Here is a 19926-nt window from a genome sequence, read left to right on the forward strand (position 1 = left end):
TTAGTACTAATAATTAACTAAAAGTTCAAATTAATGTTTGACTTTTATTTGAAAAATAGTCTACTATTCTCTTTAGTTTTTGTACTAACAATTTTGAAGCCTCAATTATAAGAAAACGCTCTTCAGGCATATTCCTAGTGACTAATTAACATTGCGTTCAACTCTGGTTTAATGTACTGCAACAATAATTTTGACACTGCAAAATGACAGTGATTTCCAGGACAAGAATTTTAAGGTTACGTAAATGGGCTTCCCAGGTGGCTCAGTGGTAAAGAATCTGCATGTCAATCATGGAGATGCTGGTTTGATACCTTGGTTGGGAAGATCTGCTAAAAAAGAAAATGGCTACTCACTCCAGTATTCTTGTCTGGAGAATCACATAGACAGACGAGCCTGGTGGTCTATAGCCCATGGGGTTGTAAAAGTTGGACACAACTTAGCGACTATAAATGTACAATAGTAAGGAAAATATATTTGAAAATCTTTTGGAAGAAAAACTGTGACCAACCTAAATAGCATATTAAAAAGCAGAGACATTACTTTGCTGACAAAGGTCCATCTAGTCAATGCTGTGGTTTTTCCAGTGGTCATGTATGGATGTGAGAGTTGGACTATATAAAGAAAGCTGAGTGATGCAGATTTGATGCTTTTGAACTGTAGTGTTGGAGAAGGCTCTTGAGAGTCCCTTGGACTGCAAGGAGCTCAAACCAGTCAATCCTAGAGGAAATCAGACCGAGTATCCATTGGAAGGACTGATGCTGAAGCTGAAACTTCAGTACTATGGCCACTTGATGCAAAGATTGACTCATTGGAAAAGACCCTGATGCTGGGAAAGATTGAAGGCAGGAGGAGAAGGGGGCAACAGAGGATGAGATGGTTGGAGGAGAAGGGGACGACAGAGGATGAGATAGTTGGATGGCATTACTGACTCGATGAACATGAGTTTGAGCAAGCTCTGGGAGTTGTCGATGGACAGGGAAGCCTGGCGTGCTGCAGTCCATGGAGTCGCAAAGAGTCCAACCCAGCTGAGCAACTGAATTGAATCCTTTTTAAGAGAGGAGCTATTCTTAGTATCAGAGAGAAAGAGTTATGTTACTAATGATTGTCTTTGCCTCATGTATAGGGATGTAACCTCTGGTAAGCCAGCAATATTAACTCTATTAAAAACTCCACTCCTCAATGATTTGCAGCTATCATTGACTGTTATTATAATAGCATAACAGGTATTCTGGTAGGAGTATGAATTGTGTATGCTCACCACATTTCACAAAGAAGAGCAGTCAATGGAATTTTCTGTATATGTCTAGATAGCTACATAATTTTCAGATTTTGCAACACATTGTTTTAGTGCTAAAGTGAAGTAAAGTGAAAGTCGCTCAGTTGTATCAGACTCTTTGCAGCCCCATGGACTGGACTCTGCCCTGCCAGGCTCCTCTGTCCATGGAATTCTCCAGGCAAGAATCATGGAGAGGGTAGTCATTTCCTTCTCCAGGGGATCTTTGCAACCCAGGGATTGAACTCAGGTTTCCCACATTGCAGGCAAATTCTTTACTGTCTGCGCCACCAAGGAAGCCCTTTCAGTGCTAAAACTACTATGAATTTCAAGGTTTACTTTTAAAAGTCCTTTGTCAAGGTTTAAGGTTTCTCATATACATAACACACAGGAAATGATAGAGCCATTATGTTCAACTGGTTGAAAAATGACCCCGGAGACAAAGTATGTTAATAATATTCTAAATGTTTCTTTTAGTAATAAAACTTAAATTGAAGACTTTACTATGTTCTCAGAAGGAACAGTTTATTCATGTAGCTGGAAAATAGAGTGGTTTTTATTTCTGCACACCTCAAGTACCCGTTCTATAAAGAAATGGTAATTTTAAGTGTGGCTTGGCTTTAAATTAGTCCTGGGTGAATAGTTCAGAGAGAAAAAATGAAGCTGGTTAGGCCATCTTGATTTAATTTACAATCCTGAATTTAAATAGAAATATATAGAGAGTAACCTGCATTTAAATGGGATGGGTATGAATTATTGCCTGTCTTCAAACCTGAAATATTATGTTGTAGCATAAAAATATATATTCTGTGCTGTTGTCATATTATATGATAGTATTTCTTCCAGGACAGCTATATTTTCAGTGATTTTTTTTTTTTTAAAGAATGTTCTTGATTCCTATTATTGAACTTATCCTAAATAGCAGGGCTTGATTAGATTCTTCAACTGATTACTTTCAAAATTGTCACTAATATTTATTAAATATTAATAGCAAATTTTAGCTGCATGCTCTTTGCCTCAGTTCTTGCATTAAAATAATGTTTGTCCCTGTTTTAGCATTATCATAGTTAATTTGATATGTTCCACTCCCTATTTTATTATTTTTAGTGAGTGTGATTTATTTTTAATTTTGGCCACATCGTGCAGCATGTGGGGTCTTAGTTTCCTAACCAGGGATCAAACCCACACCCCCTGCATTGGATGGTGGTATCTTACTACTGGACCACCAGGGATGTCCCCCACCCCCATTTTTAGGGATTAAATAGAAGAGAAGTCATGCTGTAAAAACAACTTGTCCATAATATATAGTCAATAATTGAATTTTAGTCCTTAAAGGAACCTGAATTGTCTTCTATCTCAACTGACGTATTTTACAAATAAGAAAACATAGCCTGAAGCATTTGAATGATATGTTGTAGATATTATTCCAGTTTCTACACAACAGATATGTAAACAAACTTTGGATATACAACATATTTGTGAACTTGGAAATAGTTGTGTATCTTCTCTAGAAAGAATCCATCAATTTTGTAGGAAAAACTGACATCTAAGGTTGTAGAATTGTGTGTAACACAAGAGTAAATTGACTTTGAATAAGGGCCTTAAGAACGCCCTTAGCTGGGTGGTTCTTCTTTTGGGGCTGTTACTTGTATAGTGACCTGGACAGGCAAACTTACAAGTCCCATGTCTGGGCTAGGAAAACACAAACAGTAGGGACTCCTCTTGCATCTCTCTGTCTGTTTCTGTGTGGTCTCTCCATCTTATTTTTTTAGCTACCTCTTCTGGGTAGCTGAAATCCTAATTTGTTGACTCAGGTCTTTTAAGATGTGTGTCTTAAAAGAGAAAGAATCAGATAGAGGCTTTATTTCCTAACCTAGCTGGGGAAATCTCACAATGCTATTCTGTTTGTTAGAAGGGAGCCACTATCTAACTCAACTTGAAGGAAAGGGGAGGGAATTCAACTCCACCCTTCGTGGGAAGAGTGTTTTAAAACCATTCCAATGGTTTCAAGGCCTTTTTTTTTTTTTTTTTCCTTCTCCATCTAGGAATGTTTGTGTTTTTCTTCTGGTACCTGGCTGCTCTTTGTGAGGTTTCTTTGTTGCTAGATTAGAAACCTATGGATAAATATATTTTCACTGTGGTGGTATTGTTTAGGTGCTAAGTCGTGTCCAATTCTTTTGCGACCCCATGGACTGTAGCCCACCAGGCTTCTCTGTCCAAGGGATTTTCCAGGCAAGAATACCTGAGTGGGTTGCCATTTCCTCCTCCAGGGGGTCTTCCTGACCCAGGGGTTGAACGAGTCTCTGCATTGGCAGGTGGATTCTTTACCACTGAGCCATGAGTATGACTAAGATATTATGCAAGAACCTGATTTTCAAGATTGAAGGCAAAAATTTGTTCGTCTCTTAAGGACAACCTACTAATCAGCAAGAAGTAAGCTTGCTTTTGAGAGATGACTGTCTCTCTGACCACCTGGATACAAAAGGAAATCAGCATCTTGCTCATTTTTTAGGACTTCAGCCAAATTCTTTGTTTCTTACCTAATTTGTTTGGGTAAATAATGACAGTAATTTGAATTATGCCTTTGCATCTTACATAATATGTAATTATAAAATTAGGTCTAATTTAAGTAATGAATTTAATTAATAGTATGTTCACATTTGGCAGTGTTTACCCGATGCTTATTGATAGCATACGTTTCTGATGTCTATGCCACAAAACCAGTCGTCTTGAACATTAAATATTAATTCAAAGTGAAATTCAAGTTTTTATGAAATCCAGATACTTTTATGCTGTTAATTTTTTTAGTGGCATGTAAATAGTCTTTTTTTGTGTGTGTTTTTGGTAGATAATAAAGATGTCTAAGTCTAAGTCACTTCAGTTGTGTCCGACTCTGTGTGACCCCATAGACGGCAGCCCACCAGGCTCCCCCATCCCTGGGATTCTCCAGGCAAGAACACTGGAGTGGGTTGCCATTTCCTTCTCCAGTGCATAAAAGTGAAAAGTGAAAGTGGAGTCGTCCAGTTATGTCCGATTCTTCGCGACCCGATGGACTGCAGCCCACCTGGCTCCTCTGTCCATGGAATCTTCCAGTATTCTCCTAATTTTGTATACTTTTTCTTTTTCTGGCTTTGAAAGCATGATTTTATGTATTTCAGATCCACAGTTGAATTAGCAAGAATGTTTGTTGCAAGATTATATGGAGACTATACATAGAATGAAGAAACTTCCCTTCTTCACACATACTTTTTTTTTCCTTTTGTTTTGTTTTCTAGTATCTTGTCCTTTTGACCTATAAGCATGGTTAGGTTTCTTCCATCCTTTAAAAGGAAATTCCCTGGTGGCTCAGATGGTAAAGAATCTGCCTGCAATGCAGGAGACCCAGGTTCAATCACTGGGTGGGAAGATTGCCTGGAAAAGGGAATAGCAAACTACTCCAGTATTCTTGCCAAGAGAATTCCAAGGACAGAGGAGCCTGGCAGGCTACAGTTCATGGGGTTGCAAAGAGTGGGACATGACTGAGTGACTAACACTTTCATGTGAATTCTCAGCTCTCTGGCCAAGGATCAGACCCATCTCCTCTGCATTGCAAGGTGGATTCTTTTTTTTTTTTTTTTCAATTTCCCAACAAAATTATTTTTTATTCTTTGTTCCTATATGAACCTCCAACAATTCTTAAACACTGAACCAGCAGGGAAATCCCTTAAGTTGCTCTTAATAATGAATTAGTACCGAGCTGACCTCATCTTCTTCGACTTCTCTGTAACAGTTGAGCTTAATTGCCCACTCTCTGCTCCTGGAATCTCTTGTCCTGTGCCTTTTATTATTTAATCCTCTTTCAGTTTTCCCTTAGCCTTTTTGACTCCACTTTTCCTTGTTCATTTTACTTAAACTTTTTTTTTTCTCCTCTTCAATTTTGCTAACCCCAGAGTTTTCTTTACATTTTTTCTCATTCTGTATCATCTTCCTGAAGGAATAACTTCATGTCTTTGGAGTATATTTCTTTCCCCAGAACCCCAATTGTCTATCTCCACTCTCCACTTGACGTATATACTGTGTGTATCACAGACACCTCACCCATCAGCCTTGAAATAAGCACTGAAGTACAGAGACATACACTTCTATTACAACAATCTATTTCTCTTTCTGGTTTTCTTTCTCACAGTTTGGTAATCTCATCAGTCTTCACCTTTTTTTTTTTCTTTCCCTCACCGCCTGCCCTTAGTCATCCATCAACTTCTAGGAATTTAAATTCCTAAACATTATTTCAGTCTGTCTGCTTTTCTCCAGTTTCCCTGCTTTCACCTTAGGTTGTGTCCTCATTTTCTAGTTCCAGGCCTATTTTTCTATCCTCCTAACATGCCCAGAATCCTATAATTGTGCCAGTATTGAACCCAGTATTGGAAAATTCTTTGTTTCTACCACCCCATTCACTATGCTGCCTGATTTTCCAATTAACAAACTGAATATTAAACTCGGGACATATGAAATTATTTTGGTAATGATTTTGTAATTGTAAATGTTTCTTTATCAAGTATTTTTAAAGTGTGAGTTAGTCACTCTTGTTGAATATTTTGCATACAAAAATATATTTCTATTTTATGGAATTCAGATTCATTAACCATTCATTTATTCAGCCAACATTTACTGACCACCTTGTCCATATGACAGACATAGATAATAAGCTGAAGTTACAAACATGAGTTAAACAACTGTCCCCAAGCAACTCACAGTCCGTGACAGAGACATACAGATGAATGCTAGCATCTCAGTGCCGCGCTGAGTCTCTTCAGTCGTGTCCAGCTCTTTGCGACCCCATGGACTTTAGCCCACCTGGTCCTACTGTCCCTGGGCTTCTCCAGGCAGGAATACTGGAGCGGGTTGCCATTCCCTTCTCCAGGGCATCTTCCCGACCCTGGGATTGAACCCATGTCTCTTAAGTCTCCTGCGTCGGCGGGCAGGTTGTTTACTACTAGTGCCACAAAGCTCCAGAGTCCAAAGGAGGAAATGGCTTACGTTTAAGAGAAATGAAAATATGTCAAGAATGTATTACATAAAGTTGGACCATGATAAGAGTAAAGATCTGTCTGACAAATAATTGGGACAAGGATGTGTTCTGCAGAGGAAATAGTGCTAACAAAGGCAAGGAATAACAGGTTTTATGACAGGGGATATTGCGAGCGAGGATTTGGACTTTATGTGTACTGGGATTTGTTCAATGGGATTAGACAGAGGAATCACTTAAGTGTATTTGTGTCCACTTAGGCAATTCTTAACACTTATAGAGCAGATTGGAGAGATGTGGGATGGATGAAAGGAGATTCATTAGGAGGCTAGCGCAAAAATCTAGGTGAGAAATGGCGAGAACCCAGATTAAGATGCTGTCTTTGCATAGAAGTCAGAAAGAAGAAAACGTAACTGACTAACTGTATACTCTAAAGAAATGTCCAAACTCTCTATATACATTATCCTTTCCTGTCTGTATTTTGTTTTTGTTTTGAATCGTAGACCTGGGATGTAGAACTGGAACGGTCTGCAGAATCCTGGGCTGAAACTTGTTTGTGGGAACATGGACCTGCAAGCTTGCTTCCATCAATTGGACAGAATTTGGGAGCCCACTGGGGAAGGTAGCTTAAAATATAACTTTTTGTTTCTGAAAACAGAAGAGTTTGAAATGGTATACTTACTAATGCATCATTGTAAGTTTTCAAAGGCTTAGTGCCTAAAAGGAAAACAAGCAGTCACACCAAGACAAATAAGAAAAAAAATAAATATTATAGCAGAATGATCAGCAGTATCCTAGACATGTTTTTGTTTCAAGTAATTGATATATTAGGGACGTAATGGGCAAAAGTGTTTAATATGAATAAATTCCACAGAACTGCCTCTCTGCCACATTTTATCAGTGCTTTCAGCAATGTTTAGTTTTATATTTTCTCCAGCCTTACTTGATCTTTGTGGTTATTTTCTTTCAAAAAGATACAGGCCCCCAACCTTTCATGTGCAAGCATGGTACGATGAAGTCAGAGACTTTAGCTACCCGTATGAACATGAGTGTAACCCGTATTGTCCATTCAGATGCTCTGGTCCTGTATGTACTCATTATACACAGGTATGTCTAGGGTATCTTATACCTTATTCCTCTGAATTTGTGTAAACTAACAAAGTTTTCTTTGTTTTTTTTGTAGGAGAACTTATAGAGTACTGAGCATTTGTCTTCCTTGTATCATTTAGTATGGCTGTTACAAATCTATAGATGCATGTAGAATAGGCTTATAAATTTTTATAAACAATAATAGAGAAATGTATAGACATTTCCTTAAACATATTATTTCAGTGATTTTACATTTAAAATACTTTAATATAGCCCTGATAAATGCAGATGGGAGGAAATTTACCATCTTTATATTCAGATGTCATTATTTTTTATTTTCCAAAAATAAAAATATGGTTTTATTTACCATGACATTCAGTATATTTGATGCATGCAGCATTTATCTTTTTACAGAAATTCTCAGTGTTCCCATTGGATATGTCCTAAACTACTAAATCAACCAATTAATGGCAGATTTGACTAGATAAAACTCATCACAGATCTGAGTTTCTAGACTTTCTATGACCAATTATTACTGAATATAAAGCATGCTTCTGTATACCTTAGCATGTCCAAGATTAAGATCAGCAGGAGGTTCCCTAATAGGCAGTGACACATTAAAATGTGAGAAATTTGAACACCTAAACTTTTGCTCCAGTACTTTCTGATTTAAGATGAGAATTTCTCTTCCTTTCTTTGGTAGGTTTTTTCATAAAAAAAATTAATATGCCATTTAGGCTTGTGAAGGTGTGTAACATTTGAGATTTTTATGTTTTATATATGAAAATTGGAGAAGGGAATGGCTACCCACTCTAATATTCTTGCAGAGAATCCCCATGGACAGAGGAGCCTGGTGGGGTACAGTCCACGGGGTCACAAAGAGTCGGACTCGACTAAGCACCTAACACTTTCACTTTCAGAGTTATTATGTATCTCTCTCTCTTTTTTAAGTTAAATTAAGGACTTCCCAAAATCTCTAGAAAAATATCCTTTTGGACATTGCCTCATTTCATTTTGAATGGTAACAGCTGGTTCTCGAGTTCACTTCTATACATTTTCTCTCAGATATGTTGTTGTCTTATTTCATCTCAACCTGCTTTCTCTGAGCCTGTTTTTCCCTCTGATGTAGGTGGTGTGGGCAACAAGTAGCAGAATAGGCTGTGCCATTAATTTGTGCCATAACATGAACATCTGGGGGCAAATATGGCCCAAAGCTATTTACCTGGTGTGCAATTATTCCCCAAAGTGAGTAGACGAAACATTGCTTTTATATATAAATATTTCTTAACAATGTAGATATAACTTTATATTCTTGACTTTTTTTCTCATTTTCAGTGTGTGTTATGAAGTAAAGTGCACTGGTTTTACTCACTTTACTTAATATGGCAACAATTATGGTTGCCTGATGCATAAAATTGGTGCTTAAAGGGAATGTGAAAATTGAAACTATGATCTTTGTAAAGATAAGAATCATATTTTTAGGCCTTCAGTTTTATTTATTGCACTATTATATTGTGTAAATATTTAATAATTTGGGTTTATTAGATATGGGAAACTATAGACTGAGAAATGTATTTTCATCTGTGTAAAGACCCTTCAAATAATTACACTGAAAATACTATACAACTAAACTTCAGTCAAATGTAAGTCAAAAATCTCTTTTTATTAAGACAAATGGAATATAGATGAATATCCCATAGCAGAGGTTAGTGTTTTGCAGAAGTTTGGTTTTGTAATTCTTAACAATACATATAGCACATTATTTAGAATATTTTCAAAAGAATGGGATAGCAATGTATGTTTAAACTTAGTAACAATGAGATGTCACTTCACATTTGTCAGAAATACTATTATTAAAAAGAATACAAATAAAAAATGTTGGTGAGGATGTAGAGAAAAGAGGACCCTTGTACACTGGTGCTGGGAATGTAAATTAGTGCAGCCACTGTGGAAAACAGTATAAAGATTTCTCAAAAATAGGAAAAATAAACTACCATTTAATGGAGTGAATTATCTTTTTAAGGGGAAATTGGTGGGGCCATGCCCCCTACAAACATGGCCGGCCCTGTTCTGCTTGCCCACCGAGTTTTGGAGGAGGCTGTAGAGAAAATCTGTGCTACAAAGGTATGTGCTGTTGTAATAGTCAGTTTGGTTTATATTTTAATCCAACTTCCACATTAATTTGTGTTTAAAAAGCCAAAAAGCACATTTAATTATTACATGAAAAGTTTTCAGAACTCTATTTCAAATATTCTGAAGAAATCATTTAACATATTTTAGGAATATTTATAACATTAATAAATCTATTACACTAATTTATATTTAAAGGAAAGTTGCATGATTGCTTCAGATGACCACTTAATTCTACTTTGAAATTATCCCAGAGTGATGAGTATATTTACAGTCTTAAAAACCATCTTGATATAGTGTTGGCCAGAATTATTTCCATGAATGTCAATTTTTTTGAAGAATTTAGTAATTTAACACACTTTATTTTAAGTGCTCTAAAAATTTTTGCCTAAATACCTATCCGTGACTCTTATTGAACCATGCCCAGTGAATTATACTAATTCTCTGCTTCTTACTGCAAAAGTATATAATTTCTCATGCCAAAATAACAATATATGTGCATATATATATATATATATATACATAAAATATATTATAAAACTGTTGCAAAAAGTGCTGTCTCACATACATTGGATGTCCTCAAAAGTAAATGTAAAGTAAATGCATGGTGTCTTATTTATAGCACATGAAGATAAAACTTACCTGACAAACCTTTGTGAAGGTCATCCTCTTATTGGGTATCCAAGTGAACATTTTACTCTCTTGTACTACTTTATTCTTAATGATGACTAAATCAAGATTAATGCAGACCAAGTGTATTAGAAAATATGTGTAAATGAAGCCACTTTTCAGGACTCAGAGAGAGATCTTTTTTCCCTTAATGATTGGGTGCTCATTAGGTATAATAAGTAGACAAGAAGTAACCATATATTTCACTCTGTTATATGAGCCATTTTTAATTCCTAAAAATATTTTTCTTTGTGTGCAAGTCTGTTTTCCATCCGTTCTACCCCTAAACCTCCAACCTGCTTGCTCCATTGTCAGTGACCACAATGTTTTTTAAAGCTGACTTTCCTCTGAATTCATACTTCCTTTTTTTAGTTTCTGAATTCTTGGACATAGATGAAAATAGCCACATTTTCAAAATGTGCCCATCAATTAAGCCAGCCTGGGAAAAAATATTAAATTCAATGTTTGCATATTTTCCATTGTTAAATTAAAATTTCTGCACATTGAATTTCCTTCTGCACGTTGAATTTCCTTCTACAATAGAAACTTTTCCATGGAAACTGATATTGTGGTAAATAACAAGGAAATATCAGTTCTTCTTAGGCTGAATTTCCTTTCAGGAGACTTTTAAATGTGATTCTTTTGAAAATATTAAGTGTTATCCTCCTAAAAATATGGTTTCATTTGAGAAAAGAAATGAAAATTCACTAAGCCTCAACTTCATTTAGATCACTGTATAGATTTCACGGTGTCATTATGAAAGCAAATCATTGATGTCACTTTAAAATATAAGGAAAGCTTAGAAATTATTCCATTTGATATTAGCCAAATGGTAGCATAAATGAATCAAGGGCTCAAAAGTTTATGCACCTGCTTTATTTACTCCAATGCAGTATGTAAGGTCACTACTGTAAGTCAAAACATGTGCCAATATAACGTATGGATTTTTCTAGTAGTATTAAATGTTATACAGACATATAAAGATGTGTCATTATTGATAATTTGTGCACATTTAAGATGAACTCATATTTCTTAAATCCTTTCCTCTAACAGAAGGATCAGATAGTTACTATCCTCCTCAAGAAGAAGAAACAAATGAAATTGAACGGCAGCAGTCACAAGTCCATGATACCCACATCCGGACAGTAGCAGATGATAGTAACAGAAACGAAGTCATAAGCACACAGCAAATGTGTAAGACCTCCACATTATTTACAAAAATTGTAAAGTTTACATTGCTGACATATTCAACTGTATTTTATTAATCTTGAACATTTTTAGAGTGGTAAAAACTTGCCATTAGACTGTATGGTTGAATCAGAGCAGCTGTACATCAACTAAATTATTATTATCTTTTAAATTTTAGCTCAAATTGTTTCTTGTGAAGTAAGATTAAGAGATCAGTGCAAAGGAACAACCTGTAATAGGTAATATTTATGATTGCACTCAAAATTAATTGACAAGATACAAATATACTTTCATTTTATACAGACATTCAGAGAGGCTAAATTTTGTTTCCCATTTATTTCTTTGATTTAGATATGAATGCCCTGCTGGCTGTTTGGATAGTAAAGCTAAAGTTATTGGCAGTGTACATTATGAAATGGTAAGTAGTATAAATTTGAGGATAGACTCCTTTCAAATAATATTTGATTTTTAATGGGAAAATAGTTTATGTATTTATAGATATTTTGCTAAGAAATGTTTAAAGCCATAAATAGTAAAGAGTGGTATCTCATGCAGAATTCTTATTTTCACCATCTTTTCTCTTTCTTTTCTCCCAGCAATCTAGTATCTGTAGGGCTGCAATTCATTACGGGATAATAGATAATGATGGTGGTTGGGTGGATATCACTAGACAAGGAAGGAAACATTATTTCATCAAATCCAATAGAAATGGTGTTCAAACAGTTGGGTAAGTACCTGAATAATCTTGTGACCAGAGATTTTAAGTTGCAACAATGAGTTACTTTCTTTTAGAACAAAGCACAGAAGAATTTAATTGATAAAGAGAGGATAGAAAGGCTTATTTCAGCTACATAATATCCATGGGCAAAAGAAGGAAAAGTTTCTGAATTCAGTTGAACCCTTTTGCTTATACATGCTAAGTAAGTTGCTTCAGTCATATCTAACTCCTTGCAGACTCTGTGGACTGTAACCCACCAGGCTCCTCTGTCCATGGAATTCTCCAGGCAGTACTGGAGTGGGTTGCCATTACCTTTTCGAGGGGCTCTTCCTGATCCAGGGATCAAATCTGTGTCTCCTGCATTGCAAGCGGATTCTTTACCATTCATTGAGCCAACTTATACAGATAATGGCTAAAACTCTAAATTTTAAATTTCGTGTCATTAAGAATGTAAAAATTTATAGTTTTTCCCATTGTGAAACAATACGTTTTTCACCTGTGATAGAAAATGCCCAAGAAGACTAATTGATTTGCATATTCTTCCTTTCTTGTTTAAAGACAATTATTTATTTTATGCAACACTAACTTTGTCAATAAGATAAATTAAGTACTAGATAAAAGGTCATTTTGAAAAGTCTCTAAATATGTAATGTATCATGTCACCTTTCTTCTGCTTAAAATGTAATTTGACTCCGCATAAAAGAATAATTCCCTGGTGACTTCCCTGGTGGCTCAATGGTAAAGAATCTGCCTGCCAGTGCTGGAGACATGGGTTCCATTCTTGGGTCAGGAAGGTCCCCTGGAGAAGGAAAATGACAACCCACTCCAGTATTCTTGCCTAGGAAATCCCATGGACAAAGGAACCTGGCGGGCATTATAGGCCACGAGGTCACAAAGAGTTGGACACAATTTAATGACTGAACAACAACAAAAGCATGGATTAACTTTTGAAATGTTTGTCACATTAAACATAGTAAATATATTATTCTAAAACAAAAAATTTTCATATAGTCTCTGTAGAAAATAGAAAAATGTAGACTTTTGAAATGGAGGATTTGTAGTTTCTCCTGTGTAAAACAATAAACATTGAATCTCATTTTGGGATACCTTTTCTTAGGAAATATGACATAGTCGCCCTTTCTTTGTAACTATACAATTGCAAAAACCTCCACAATAGGGAATTCACAATGATTAGAAAGAATTTTTTTATATTAAAGATCCTTAAAAACTGGTGGGATGATGTGGTATATATATAGTTTTGTTCAAAGGCTTGATGTGTGTTTTTCAGGCATTAGCAATTATTCTCTTAAGTAAAAGTTTTATAGAAACACTTATTTATTAACTTATTTACCCAACAGATATTTGTTAATTACCATCAATAAGTAATCAATGTTAAGTATTCACTTTAGGAAGGGAAACACCGGGTGTTGCATTAAAGAACATTTATCCTATTACTAAAAAATACAAAAAACAGAACAAAAAAGAGAACATTTATCCTATTATTTACTTTTTTCCCTTAAGTTGTTTTTTATTTTTTATTTTAGAAACTCTCTTGAAATTTGCAGAGTGTGTCAAATTAAAGTACCATCACAAATAAGCATTACCTTTTGCAGTAGATGTTTTTCTGAAAATCTGATATAGATAAACCAATTAAAAATTTCATATATAATGATATGCCTTTTCTTTTATTCCTGCTTTAATAATGCATATAAGGAGTACTAGAGGGAACAAAAAATGAATAATGCAGTCCTTTAAGGTACTTATTATTTAGCAGTCTTTTTACAGTGCCTTGTATTGACTATTTCGAAAGAATAAATTGGTTCTGTGATGACAGAGCATGAGTATATTGAGAATTTTAATTTTAATAAGAAACAAATATATAGATACAAATATGTATTATTTCATGCTGTTACCTATAAGTTTTTGAGATTGATAATAAAAAGAGGTCATTCTCTGATATCAAGAATGGTATCGACTTGGTTCATACTTGAAGGTCATATGGGTTTGGCATAAAACAGACGATTAATTCTTATACTACTCCTTGTATAGATATTTAAATAAAACTGTTTAAGATGAAATTAAATTTCACAGACTTAAAAAATTTAAGAATTTATGTTGATGTCAATGCATGTAAGATGATGATTGAAATTTTTATATTTTTATCTTTAGCAAATATCAGTCTGCCAATTCCTTCACAGTCTCTAAAGTAACAGGTGAGCACTGTTTTTTCATCTTATTTTCTTATCACTCTGTTGCATATTATCATTTCTAAAGGATTCACTTCTTTTTTGTGTTTGAATACTTCAGTTCAGGCTGTCACTTGTGAAACAACTGTGGAACAGCTCTGTCCTTTCCATAAGCCTGCTTCGCATTGCCCAAGGTACTGTGTTTTAGATTTTCTTCAGTTTTGACCAGTGAATGGGGGACTTTTACCCTGGACAACTGCCTTTGCCTGAGACCCTGGTGTCTGTAGGACTCAGGGGTGTTTGGTCTTGAACTGCTAGCGGTAGGAGCAATGGACACCACACACTGCACGCACTCCAGGCATTCTTAGTGTCCTTTGTCCAAAAAAGGTATGTTTAAACATTTTTTTTGTCTTTATCTCTATGAAAAATATTTGTTTCTACATTGGAAAAAAAGACCCATATATTCATTCTGACAGCTTTACGGAGGCTTGGCCACCCAGTGAGTGACAAGTTACACACATTAGTCACTTGTCAGGTCATGGCATGACTCTTTCACAGATCCAGATCACATCAGGGCCAAACATCTTTCCTTAAGATTAGATGTAAAAGGAGGTACTGTTGAAATGTGTCAGCATTTTTATTAAAGCTTGATGCAAGTTGTAGTCAAAGGAAAGAAATACTAGATCACTGTCTACATTCTCGCAAGTGTATATAATAACAAGGTGTTAAAACCGGAGATCGGAACACAAACAAGCAAAAGGCTCCTACATTCTTTCTTTGAACTGAAATTACCTAAATAGAAACTAACTCAGTTTGAACTGTATTTGACCTGGGTCTTCCACAAACCAAGTGCTAAGTGTGGTCAAGGCAGAGCCTGCACAGCCTGGTCCTAAGGGCAGAGCAGGTGGTTTTGTCCCTGTAGGGTGGACAGGGAATGCCCAACAGTTCTCAAATACAAAAACAATTTTGTTGTCAGTGGGGATACCCTTCCTCCAACAGAAGGCATCTTTTATTAAAATCAACCCTTTAATTCAAAGTTATAAAAACTCAGATTCACATATTACTTATATTTAAATGGCTCTGGTTTAGATGCTACAGGAAGTATATACACTCTGGAGTCATACAGACTTTAGGAACATGAAATTTAAATAAGAATTGTAGCCATTTCTTAAAAACTGCCTTGCAGAAGACTTGCTTCAATTGGTAAAGATAGTTGCAATTGAAATATTTTCTACAATATTTTTAGGAAAATAACTGATACTTTCATCAAATAATGATTTTCATAGGGTCATTTTGCTGAGCCCTGGAGGAGGGCATGGCAACCCACAATAGTATTCTTGCCTGGAGAATCCTGTGGACAGAGGAGCATAGTGGGCTTTAGTCCATGGGGTTGCAAAGAGTTGGACATGACTGAGTGCACGTGCATGCATTTTGCTGAGACTCCGATTTATATGTAGAATGAATTATGGTTTTTTTTCTAGTCTTAGCTCTGATTTTCTTTTAGTTTATGAGTGGGTGCATGTGAATGAATTCTGAAGAGCCAATCAATTTTAAAAAGTGCCACTTGACAGTTTCTTAATTTCTGGGAGTGGATTTTTTTTTAATGTCATGTGACTGATTGAACACTGATAATTGAACTCTATGTTTAAATCAAAAACCTTTTGGAACCTTTGAAAAAATGAGCTAAGGTATCAGTAAGTGAATAGGATATCTGGAGAAAGAACATTCCATACAGAGGGAAAGATAAGCACAATGACCCAGAAGATAAGATTATTCCATATGTTTGAAGAATAACCATTAAGCCAGTGTGACTGGAGCTGGGTGAGAAAGTGGAAGAGGGGTAGAATATAATGCCAGAGAGGTAATGAGAAGGAAATATTCAGGGCTTATTGGTCATTCTAAGGATCTTGTCATTTATTCTGAATCAGATGGAAAGCCACTAGAATATTTGAAGCAGAGCAATGATATGATTGGACTTGTATTCTTCAGTATAAGTGTGTGGGGATAGCAGATTGGAAGGGGCAAGATTGGAAGCAGAGAGAGTATAGGAGAGCTTATTGTAGTGAGCTGGGTGTCAGATGATAGAGTCCAGAGTCACAGTGATCATGGTACTTCAGGATGCTCGGAGTTTATTTCAATGAACACCCAATAGAAATTGCTGGTGGGTTGCATATAAGGTTGAGGTAAGGAGGGAGATTAGGCTAGAATAAAGGTTTTGGCTTGTGCAACCAAATCATGGAGTTGACATTTATTGTAGGAAGCCTAAAGAAGGAAGATTTTGGGGACTGGAGGAGATTAGGGATTTGGTTTCAAACATGCTGAATTTGAGATGTTTATTAGGCCTAAGTGGAGATAAAATCAACGTGGATGGTGACTATAGCCACTGAATTAAAAGATGCTTGCTCCTTGAAAGAATAGCTATGTCAAGCCTAGACAGTATTTTAAAGAGCAGAGACATTACTTTGCCGGCAAAGGTCCATATTGTCAAAGCTATGATTTTTCCAGTAGTCATATATGGATGTGAGAGTTGGACCATAAGGAAGGGTGAGTGCTGAAGAATTGATGCTTTCAAACTGTGGTGCTGGAGAAGACTCTTGAGAGTACCATGGACAGTAAGGAGATTAAACCAGTCAATCCTAAAGGAAATCAACCCTGAATATTCTTTGGAAGCACTGATGCTGAAGCTGAAGCTCCATATTTTGGCCACCTGATGTGAAGAGCTGACTCATTGGAAAAGGCCCTGGTGCTGGGAAAAATTGAAGACAGGAGGAAAAGGGGGCAACAAAGGTTGAGATGGTTGGATGGCAGCACTGACTCAATGGACATGAGTTTGAGGAAACTCAGAGAGACAGTGATGGACAGAGAAGCCTGGCATGTTGCAGTTCATGGGGTCGCAAAGAATCGGACATGCCTTAGCGAGTGGACAACAACAAGAACAAGTGGAGATACAGAATAAACAACAGGATATATGAATACAGGTTTAGAATTGAGAGACGGGACTCCAACTAGAGATGTAAATTTGGAAATCAGCAGTTTATAGATGACAGTGAAATTGTCAAGAAAACTGTGAAACTGGATGAGATACCAAAGATACGATCACAGAGAAAAGAAACTATGAGATATATGTGGCAGACAGTGGTTCAGTTTTTCCAAGTTATATATTTGTTAATTTCTGTACCCAGATTAGTTACCAAATTCCTAGATACTGAGAGAACAATACTTCCTGATGTATCTTTCTGCTTTGAATTCACAAATTAGAAAGCTTTCTGGCTAAATTTCTTTTGAAAGAGAGAGAGGAAGAAAAAAAGAGAGAAAAGAAACACATTTGTGCCAAAAGCTGGAAGTGGATAAGTAAGTAGAAGTAGTTGTGTCTGCTGTCTGGCTTCTACAATTGACCTATTTCAGAAGAAAAAAAACTATGCAGCTATAAAAAAAGAATAAAAATTTGCCATTTGCAACTACATGGATGGACCCTGAGGGCATTATGCCAAGTTTAATAAGTCATACAAAAAGACAAATACAGTATGATATCACTTATATGTGAAATCTAAAAAATACAGTTATCTAGTGAATATAGCAAAAAAAGAAAAAGACTCATAGATACAGAGAAGAAACTAGTGGCTACCAGTGGGGAGAGGGAAGTGTGTGAGTAATGCAGAGGTAGGGCATTAAAAGGCACAACCTATTATGTATGAAATGAACTACAATGATGTATTGTATAACACAGTGAATATAACCAATATTTTATAATAACTATAAATGGATATAACCTATAAGAATTGTGTATCACCCTATTCTATACCTATAATGTGTTTTATACACCATCGATACTTCAATAAAAAAATGAGTAGGGTTTAGAATTCTGAGTTTACTCTTGTGTATGCATATCTATGGTTTTACTAATAAAGACTAAAATAACCAGCTACTTGGTATTTGTAAATATGTCTTTATTTTTCAGAGTATACTGTCCTCGTAACTGTATGCAGGCAAATCCACATTATGCTCGTGTAATTGGAACTCGAATTTATTCTGATGTAAGTATCCTAACTTATGTAGGTCTTGGTATTTATATATCTGGGCTTTCCCGGTGGCACAGTGGTAAATAATCCACCTGCCAATGTAGGAGACACAGGTTTGATCCCTCGGTCAGGAAGATCCCTTAGAGTCGGAAATGGCAAGAATACTATTCTTTCCTGGAAAATTCCAAGGACAGAGGAAGGAGTCTGGTGACCTACAGTCCATGGGGTTGCAAAAAGTCAAACAGGACTAAGCCTGCAAGCACTAATTTATCTATCCATGCAAACATACTCACATATATATTTAAATGTATATATTTTCATTTGTATACAAAAAAAAGAACAGACTGTTGTGTTGATATACATATTCTCAAAAGAGTCAGTCTAGAACAGCAGTGAAAATAAATATCCATATGCAAATATGCATGCATAATTTATGTTGACTAAATTTTTTTTGCATACTATTCTATTTGTATTCTATATCAGAAACTAAAATAGCTTGGATGCATTCTTGAGAAGGATAAAGCATTTTGTTTTCTTTAATCTTCCTTTTGGCTCTTCGGTTTTTGAAGTATAAACTGGATAGTTAAGAGTTTGTCAAATTTGTAAACAGTTTCTCCACTGCCAAATGAGTATTTAAAAAGTAGCATAGTATCAAAAACAGGTAATCGTTAAAAGAGACACAAAAACAAACAAGTTGATAGTGTATTGTAATGGATGCCAGCACTGGGGTGGACCAGGAAGGGTAGCTGTCATGGCTTCAGTGTGGATAAATGGTGCTTTCCAATCCAGGTTTCAAGTGAGGTGGTAAAGAGGAGTAGTGCACATTCTAGATGGGGCAGAAGGCTTCTCCAGAGACATGGAGGTGAGAGCAAGTCAGCTGAAAGTGGGCATGGCACATTTGCCTGGGAAATTCCATGGACAGAAGAACCTGGTGGGCTGTAGTACATGGGGTCACAAAAGAGTTGGACAAGAATTAGCAACTGAACAACAGCAACAAAGCCTGTCTTATTTACAGCCTGGCACACATCAAATTGTGTGGGCATGGCAAAATCTCAAATGGTCATAGCAGGTTTGCTTATATTTGAGCTGGTGAGAATTAGAGCTAAAAGTGGCTGCAGCCAGTTTAGTGTGGGATGAAGGGAGAGATCCAGCTTTTGAAACATGTAATTGGAGAATCTAAATATTAATCCATGCTGATTAGTTTAGATTTTATGTGGCAGATGGCTTGGGAAGATCCCCTGGAGAAGGGAAAGGCTACCCACTTCAGTATTCTGGCCTGGAGAATTCCATGGATGACAGTCCATAGGGTCGCCAGGTCAGACATGACTGAGTGACTTTCACTTTCACCAATATCTCATTCAAAGAGTTTCAAAAACAAATTTAAGAAGTATATTCTTGATGCACTTATTCAATAGAATACTGTGGGAATATGATCGGGAAAAGAGGCCTGAAATGTGTGTGTTACCCCTGTATTTCCCTTGGTGAATTTATTTATGTTCAGGTTTGTGTGTTTGTTTTTTCCTAGTTTGCCTTTATCCCTGAAATTATTCTCCAAATCTAAGTCTCTCTCCAGCTCCAAGTTTGCAGTCATCTTAGTAGTAGTAGTGAAAGTTGCTCAGTCATTTCCCACTCTTTGCAATCCCATGGAG

The 19926-nt window shown here is 36.1% G+C and overlaps 1 protein-coding gene across 1 annotated transcript in view; it reads left to right on the plus strand.

Moving 5' to 3' along the window:
* Positions 1-19926, plus strand: part of CRISPLD1 (cysteine rich secretory protein LCCL domain containing 1) — a 48824-nt gene that overhangs the window by 22042 nt on the left and 6856 nt on the right. Inside the window, exons 2-12 of the mRNA XM_052651812.1 lie at positions 6782-6900; positions 7253-7385; positions 8497-8612; positions 9391-9491; positions 11220-11360; positions 11533-11593; positions 11706-11772; positions 11951-12081; positions 14242-14285; positions 14380-14452; positions 18217-18292. Coding sequence (XP_052507772.1) covers positions 6782-6900; positions 7253-7385; positions 8497-8612; positions 9391-9491; positions 11220-11360; positions 11533-11593; positions 11706-11772; positions 11951-12081; positions 14242-14285; positions 14380-14452; positions 18217-18292 — 1062 coding nt within the window. The remainder of the gene's footprint in view (positions 1-6781; positions 6901-7252; positions 7386-8496; positions 8613-9390; positions 9492-11219; positions 11361-11532; positions 11594-11705; positions 11773-11950; positions 12082-14241; positions 14286-14379; positions 14453-18216; positions 18293-19926) is intronic.

Source organism: Budorcas taxicolor, chromosome 14 (genome assembly GCF_023091745.1).
Source record: "Budorcas taxicolor isolate Tak-1 chromosome 14, Takin1.1, whole genome shotgun sequence".
NCBI classification, from domain to species: Eukaryota; Metazoa; Chordata; class Mammalia; order Artiodactyla; family Bovidae; genus Budorcas; species Budorcas taxicolor.